The following is a 7126-nucleotide window of genomic DNA, read 5'->3' as shown; positions in this document are numbered from 1 at the left end:
ACCCCTCGATCGTCTCGCCCTCCTCGCTGTCGGAGGTGTGTTCATCAAAACAAAACTGAATGAACGCAATCAACCTGGCAACCCTGTCTACACGTCTCGCGCGCGCGTGAACAGGGCTCCAGGCCCCAAATGAGGTGTGAGTGTTAGAGTTGTTCATTCATCGTTCGTGTATGTGGCTCGCTCGTTTTTTTTGAGATAGTGTGTTGCTTTTGAGAGAGAGATTTTTAGCAATACCAAACAAGTCTAGCACTCACACGTCATTTGAGGCCTGGAGCCCTGTTCACGCGCGCGCGAGACGTGCAGACAGGGTTGCCAGGTTGATTGCATTCATTCCGTTTTGTTTTGATGAACACACCTCCGACAGCGAGGGAGGGCGAGACGATCGAGGGGTCCCGTTCCATGCGGAATCGACCCTATCCAGTGCTCAAGTCACAAGTGCTCAAGAACCAACATTTGGGCCTGCAGCGCGATTTGGGCTTGATGAGGAAAAATGTATTTCGGGATCACGTGCTTGCGCTTCTTATTAGCTCCCCGGCCCTGGTGTGTCAAGGGCGCGGACTGGCGCAATTTGCTTTCATGTGCAGATCACACCGAACATAGAAAAAGAAATCGCGCCGTCCATGCCGAAAGGGCACAGCACCGCGGAGCTCGCTCCTCTCGCCGAGGACAGCACTAGCTCGAGCGCCCCCTCCTCCGCGAGCGGCGAGCGACCCGGCGAACATTGGTCTGTGCCAGCCTTCTTCGCACTAGGCGTGGGAAGCCTGTGGGCCTGGAACGCCTTCATCACGCCAACCGGCTTCTACGCCCTGCTCTTCGAGGGGACGCGCTGGGAGGACACCTTCCTTCCAACCCTCACCAGCGCCTTCACGCTCGTCGGCCTCGTCTCGATCCTCGCGCTGCAGCCACTCCTCCACCTCGTCACAGCGCGCCGCCGCGTCCTGGTCTCGCTCGGCGCCATCGGCGTCGCGTTCGGCGGCGCCTGTCTGCTGGCGCTGTGGCCGCTGCTCCACGGCAGCGGCAGCGCGCCGAGCCCGGCCGCCAGCGCCGCGCTGCTCCTTTCCTCTGCGGCCGGCGCGAGCGTCAGCCAGGCGGTGCTCACGGCGTCGCTGGCGGGGTACGCGACCGCGTTTGCGCCGCAGCAAATGTCGGCGCTCAGCAGCGGGCAGGCCGCCGCAGGGGTGGTCGTCTCGCTCATCAACCTCGCGCGCGAGGCCGCCGCCGCCCGCCGCCGCTGCGCCGGCTCCGCCGGCGAGACGGAGGACGACGGCGGCGCGGGCGGGCGTGGCGCGCTGGTGGGCGCGGCCTTGTACTTTGGCGCGTCTTGCGCCGTCGCAGCCTGCTGCGCCGCAGCCTTCGTCGCCCTCGACGCGCGGCATAGACCGCGTGGACCGGAGGGCGGCGCCAAGGGTGGCAGCGGCGGCGGCGGCGGCGAGGGCGAGGGCGGCAGCGGGCCTGTGGTGGCGTTGCTGCGGCTGGCAAGGGCGCTGCTGGGGTGGGAGGCGGCCCTCTTCCTCTGCTTTGGCGTCACTCTTTTCGTCTTCCCCACCCTCACCTCGGCCATCCGCGCGAGCGAAGCAGCCCCCTCCTCGTGCGAGTGGAGGCGCCGCTAGATCCCGGCCACACCTCGCCCACACCTCGGCCACACCTCGGCCACACTTCGGCTACATCTGGCGAGTGTAGGGCCCTCTACGTCCCGCTCTCCTTCCTCAACTTCAACGCGGGCGACATGCTCGGCCGCGCCTTTCCCTTTTGCATTCCGCGCGAGTCGCGCAGCCTCCTCCTCTTCGCCGCGGGCCGGCTGCTGTTCGCGCCACTCTTCGTCGCCTTCCGGCGAAGCGAGGCGGCGCGCGCGCATTCGGACGCGTTGCCGGCGCTGGCGCTGCACTTGTTTGCCCTCTCCAACGGCTGGCTCACCACCGCCATCTTTGTGCGAGCGCCGCGCGCGGTGGAGGAGCGAGACCGCCCTGCCGCCGGCGCGCTCCTCGTGCTCGCCCTCAACTCGGGCCTCACGGCCGGGTCTCTCCTCTCGCTGGGCGCATGGACCACATAGCATTTTCTGTGATCTGTGTATGTACAGTAGAAAGGAGCCGTCAGCCGAGCTGGGGAGCTCAGACGAAACGCAAAAACCCCCAATCCGCCGGCATTGGCCGTTACCAAGAAGGAAGAGATCATGGAGGGTCAGGGTGCGCGCGCACACAACCAGATCGCAGATGCAACCTTTTCTCTCTGCCCTCGCCACACGCTCCGCCGGATGCGTGGTCGGCGATCCAAACTGCCTCGCCGGCTAAGGTCCCCAGGCGGCGCTCGCCTGCGCCCCGCGCTGACGCATCTGCTCGAGTCGTAGTACGTGACCAAGGCGACACAATGCGATTTGGTGCTACGCGCGCCGGTGCGCGCCGCACCCCTACTACTGCTTGCCGAAGCAAAAGAGCACGAGGAACAGCATCATGATCAGCCCGACGACGGCGTTATCCGACAGAAGCGGCTGGATGTCGGCGTGCTGAACGCCCCGCTTCGACTGGATGGCATCGAACCGGTAGCCGCTCGCCGACACGCTCGACACGCACCAGCAAGCCAGCGCAGGTCCCAGCAGCCGCATGCCTGACGCGCAGCCGCCGCGTCTTGTCCCCTGGCGCAGAAAGAATTTTCTCGTCGGAATTTTCAGCTTGCTGGCCTCGGCTCCGGTGGTGTGCCGATTAGTGTACTAGTGGAAAAGGGTGCGCCAGTCCACACCCTTGTTGTGCCAGTGTGCCGCTGTGAGAGAGGCAGCTTCCATGTTTCTCTCTCCTTGACGATTAACGACAGTGAAGGGGCGCAGACGACTTCCGCAAGAAAGAATCCGCCTCCCAAAGAAAAGAAAGAGCCACAGAAAAGGACCCAGCTGAAGTCCGCCCCCCCCATTTGCTCTAGTTCCTGTCATTTCGCGCGCCATTACTACCATGCCTCAGGGAAGGAGCAACAAGCTCGCCGTAACGGTGGCTCCGGGCAAGCGAAGCCTCAGTTCGTCCCCGCTCTCGTCGCCGATTGCGTTCCTCAGAGCCAGATTCCAGGGCCCAAAGAGCCCTCGCCCAGAGTCGCCGAGCGACGTCATCGAAGTCGATCATGGCGATGGCGTGGAGCCAGAGGTGGCTCGCAAGCAGAGGGAGATCGCAAGCTTCCTCGGCAAGGCCGTTTCGCCAGCGAGCCGCGAGCTCGCTCCTGCCGCATCGCCGGCCGTGCCGGTCACCCTCGCCGAGGCTGTCAAGCCGCTCACAAGGGAGGTGGTCGAGGCCTGCGCCACAATGGTGGCGTCGATGTACGAGCTTGACACCGCCGCAGCGGACGCACGCGTCCTCTTCGCTCCGATCGAGGCCCACGTCGAGAGTATCCAGTGGGCCTCCGCGACGTTGGAGGTGCACGGCGTCCTCGACGTCTCGCTGCCGCCGTTTGGCTACGCCGTCGTGCAGATGGGCGGCGTCTCCACGATGCTGCTCCTCTGGCGCGGTTCGCACACGATCATGGACTGGGTCTCCGACGTCGACGCGACGCCAGTCGTCTCCCGCCGCTGGTCCAGGGACGGGAAGAGCCCGATCCGAGCGCACGGCGCATACGTCTCGCTCTGCGAGAACGACCTCGCCGCCCACGAAGGCAGAATCGTCTCCCTGATGCTGGAGCACAAGGTGCAGCGGATGATCTTGACCGGCCACTCCCTCGCGGGGGGACTCGCGCACGTCGGCCACCTCTTCGTGCGCGGCCAGATTGAGCAGGGCGCGGCGCCGTGGAACCAGCTCGACCGCGGCGTGCACGTCTCCACCCTCGGCTTCGCCGCACCGATGACCATTCTCTCGGAGCCCTCGCTCGCGCAGCTCGACCCGGACGTGCACGGCGAGTCGCACGCGATCCTCGCCGACCTCAACGCCAACGCAGTCAACGTCGTGTACGGCGTCGACGTGGTGCCGCGGCTGCCGGGCTGCCTGGGTTATCTGAACGAGGTGCTCGAGCTGTCGATGCCGATGCTGGTGGAGAAGGCGGTCGACGAGGTCGGGACCAAGGTGCACCTGCCGAGCTACCTGAAGCGGCTCCTCGCGAGGGCGCTCAGCGCGCGCGACGGCCTGCGCGAGGCGTACATGCAGGTCAAGGGGAGCAAGGACGTGGAGACCCTCGTCGAGGTGATGATCCGGTTCGACCACGTGGGGCGGGTGCTCCACTACCCGCAGGGCGAGACGCCGGGCACGCTCCAGGTGTACGAGGGCAAGCGAATCAAGGAGGTGCTGGGCGAGGGGCCGGGCGCGCCCCTCACGACGGCCAAAGACCTCGAAGCCCTGGCGCACGAACTCGAGGCTGCACACGTGCGCTCCTTCGCCATGTTCAAGCTACCAGCCCGCGTCTGATCTGTGTGTGTCCGGCGGGCCGGCCGAGGGGGGGGGAGTGTCAACTGTGCAATGCGTGAGCGGTGCGCGGGGCTGGAACACACACAGGCCGGCGGGTGGAGCGTCGGAGGGTGAAGGCTGAAGGTGAAGCGAGTCGCGCCTCGGAACGCTCGGGCACATATCCTGTGCAGGTCCATATATGTGGTGGTTTGCGTTGTGAGCAAAGCAAAGTTTCTTTTTTATCTCGGGAGCTTGATTGCTTCAGGTACGTAAAGAGCTCTCCCTAAGCCACAGCTAAGCACGCATGCACTTACGGATCCCACCCGCCTCACTCTCCAGCCCCCGCGGCCTGTGCAGAGCACGTTCCCTGCACGCCCTTGTCTGCTCGCAAAAGCACGCCGGCGTCAACGCTCACGAGCCACCAGCCCGGCAATCAGCACTCGGCATCTCCCTTGGGCTGGGAGCCGAGCAAGGCGGAGCAGCGCGCCAGCTGCTCCTCGACGCGCGCGTGCAGCGCGCCATAGCTGCCTTCTGCGTCCGCGGCCCTCTCCCCCGGCGCCGGCGCCTGAGAGTCGGGCGGCGCGAACCGCTGGGGCGGGGACCGCTGCTCCACGCACGGCGAGGAAGGCCCGGCGCTCGCCTCGCCCACAGACGCAGAGCTCGCATGCTCTGGCGCGTCCCCACAGCCGCCGGCGAAGTGGCCGCAGTGGCGCTGCTCGTGCGGCGCGTGACTGTGCGAGAGCTGCGCCGCGTGCGCCGGCGGCGCCACGTGCGGCGGAGCAGCTGCGCTCGCGGACGATGCAGCCGCCGCGAGCTCGCCGGCAGGCGGCGAGTGGTGGGGGGAGAGGTGGTGGGGGGAGAGGTGGTGGGGGGAGAGCGGCGACGAGGCAAACGGAGCCACGCCGCCCTGGCGCCCTCGAGGCCCCACCGCAGAAGGCGGAGTCCGCGGCTCGAGGCGTCCAGGGAGGCTGGCGTGCCTTGCCGGCTGCGGCTGCTGCTGCGGCGGCTGCTGCGGCTGCTGCGGCGGCTGCTGCGGCGGCTGCGGCTGCGGTGGCTGCTGCGGCGGCTGCGGCGGCTGCGGCTGCGGCGGCTGTGGCGGCGGCGGTGGAGGCGAGTGCGGGTCGGGCGGCGAGACCAAGCCCGGCGAGGGCGGCCACGGAGCAGTGGAGCGGTGCGCGGCGCAAGCCGCCACAGCGACGCGCGCGCCCGAAGGTCCGCTCGGCGGCCAGCTGCCCCACTCGGCGCCATCGGCGAGCGCGTCGGTCGGGGGAGCGCCCCGGGGGGGTGTACCGAAGCTCTGGCGGCGGCTGGGCGCGATCGGGTCTCCGCCGTGCGGCGCGATCTGCGCGTACTCGGCGAGGTCGGCGCCGAGGACGTGCAGCCCCGCCTCCATGGCGCGGTGAGTGCCGCGCATCGCGTCGAGGCGCGCCTACCACCGCCGGAGAGACTCACGGCGCGCGACTCACGCGAGGGCCTGTCTCAGGTTCTCTCCCCCCCACCCCTCTCCCCCTCGGCTCTCTGGAACCTCTCGGCTCTCTCTGCCCTACGACACCCTTCTAGAAAGTGCTCTAGCAGGAGGAGTGCCTGGGGAGGGGGCTAGCGGGTGGCGCGCCGCGGAGATAGCACGCTCGGCCGCCTCGCCGACCTCTTCTCGCAGCGCGCACCGCTCCAGCCGCGCGCGCAGCTCCTCGACCGCCGCCCGCGGCGCCATCTCGGGCAGCCACTCCGCATGGATCGCCTCGAGCGCCGCCGCCTGAGCCGTCGCCGCCGCCTCGACGGCTCCGATGCGCCTCGCCGCCGCCTCCTGCGCCTGGCTCGCCTGCGCCGCGCCGCGCGCCGCGCTGGCGGCCGCGCCCTGCGCCTCGTCTGCGACAGCCTGCAGCTCCGCCTCCGTGGCCTCCAGCCGCTGCTCTGCTGCAGCGAGCCGCGGCTCGAGTTCGCTGCGCAGCTCGGAGCAAGCGCCGACCGCCTTGTGGTGCACCGCCTCCACCGCCGCCGCCAGCTCCCGCACCGCGCCTTCGAGCGCCGCGCGCGCAGCCTCATCCGCAGCCACACGCGGAGACAACGCGGCGAGAGAGGCCTCGAGGCTCGACGCGCGGCCCGCAGCCTCCGCCGCCGCCGCCGCCGCCGCCTCGCTCCGCGGCAGCGCCGTCGCCACCGCCTCCTCAAGCGCAATCAGCCGGCGGTTCGACGCGGCGGCCTCCTCCTCCGCCGCCTGGGCGCGCGCGTCCGCGGCGCGGTGCAGCGACGCCTCGGTGCTCGCCACGCGACGCACCTCCTCGCGCACCTCCGCCACCGCCGCCTTGTGCGCCGCCGCCGCAGCCGCACCCTCCCGCTCGGCTGCTGACACCGCCGCGCGCTGCTCGGCGTCCCGCTCGCGCGCGTGTGATGCGGCGGCCTCTTGCTCGGCCTCGAGAGCCGCGAGCCGGCCGCTGATGAGCGACGCCTGCTCCTCGAGCGCCGCCGCCAGCGACGCCACCGACCGCTCGGTCGCCGACGCAAACGCGCGCACCTCCTCCCTCTGCGCCGCCAGCTCCGCCTCGCGGGGCGCCGAAGCGAGGTCACTCGAAGCGAGGGCCTCCTGCAGCCGCTCATGCATGCACTTCTCCACCGCTGCCGCCTGACGGGCAGCCGCCTCCTCCGCCGCGCGCGCCGCCGCCTCCCGCGCCCGCGGCGCCTCGCGCTGCAGCGCCTCCACCTCCCTCGCCAGCCGCTCCAGCCGCTCCATTCCAACCCGCCGCCGCCTCCGCCTCCGCCGTCGAGCGCCTCGGCTGCTC

At 69.2% G+C, this 7126-nt stretch overlaps 3 protein-coding genes across 3 annotated transcripts; 2 read left to right on the top strand and 1 right to left on the bottom strand.

Moving 5' to 3' along the window:
* Nucleotides 1–620: 620 nt before the first annotated feature.
* Nucleotides 621–2050, top strand: EMIHUDRAFT_207875 (hypothetical protein; the record flags this gene model as incomplete). Its single annotated transcript, XM_005774158.1, has 3 exons — nucleotides 621–1144; nucleotides 1481–1588; nucleotides 1774–2050. The coding sequence occupies 3 exons, from the start codon at nucleotides 621–623 to the stop codon at nucleotides 2048–2050; spliced, it is 909 nt and encodes a 302-aa protein (XP_005774215.1).
* Nucleotides 2051–2904: 854 nt separating this feature from the next.
* EMIHUDRAFT_435718 (hypothetical protein) lies at nucleotides 2905–4605 on the top strand. Its single transcript, XM_005774157.1, has one exon. The coding sequence runs from the start codon at nucleotides 2940–2942 to the stop codon at nucleotides 4368–4370; it is 1431 nt and encodes a 476-aa protein (XP_005774214.1). The 5' UTR covers nucleotides 2905–2939; the 3' UTR covers nucleotides 4371–4605.
* A 177-nt stretch (nucleotides 4606–4782) lies between these two features.
* EMIHUDRAFT_207872 (hypothetical protein) lies at nucleotides 4783–5742 on the bottom strand (the record flags this gene model as incomplete). The annotated part of the gene is made up of 2 exons (XM_005774156.1): nucleotides 4783–5163; nucleotides 5485–5742. The coding sequence occupies 2 exons, from the start codon at nucleotides 5740–5742 to the stop codon at nucleotides 4783–4785; spliced, it is 639 nt and encodes a 212-aa protein (XP_005774213.1).
* Between the last annotated feature and the right edge of the window lie 1384 nt (nucleotides 5743–7126).

The sequence above is a fragment of the Emiliania huxleyi genome (genome assembly GCF_000372725.1).
Source record: "Emiliania huxleyi CCMP1516 unplaced genomic scaffold EMIHUscaffold_32, whole genome shotgun sequence".
Taxonomy (NCBI): domain Eukaryota; phylum Haptophyta; order Isochrysidales; family Noelaerhabdaceae; genus Emiliania; species Emiliania huxleyi.
This window is presented reverse-complemented; position numbering and strand designations above follow the sequence as displayed.

What these genes read in the sequence shown, in the direction of transcription:
- EMIHUDRAFT_435718 (XM_005774157.1), top strand. Translation starts at nt 2,940, where the DNA reads ATGCCTCAGGGAAGGAGCAACAAGCTCGCCGTAACGGTGGCTCCGGGC.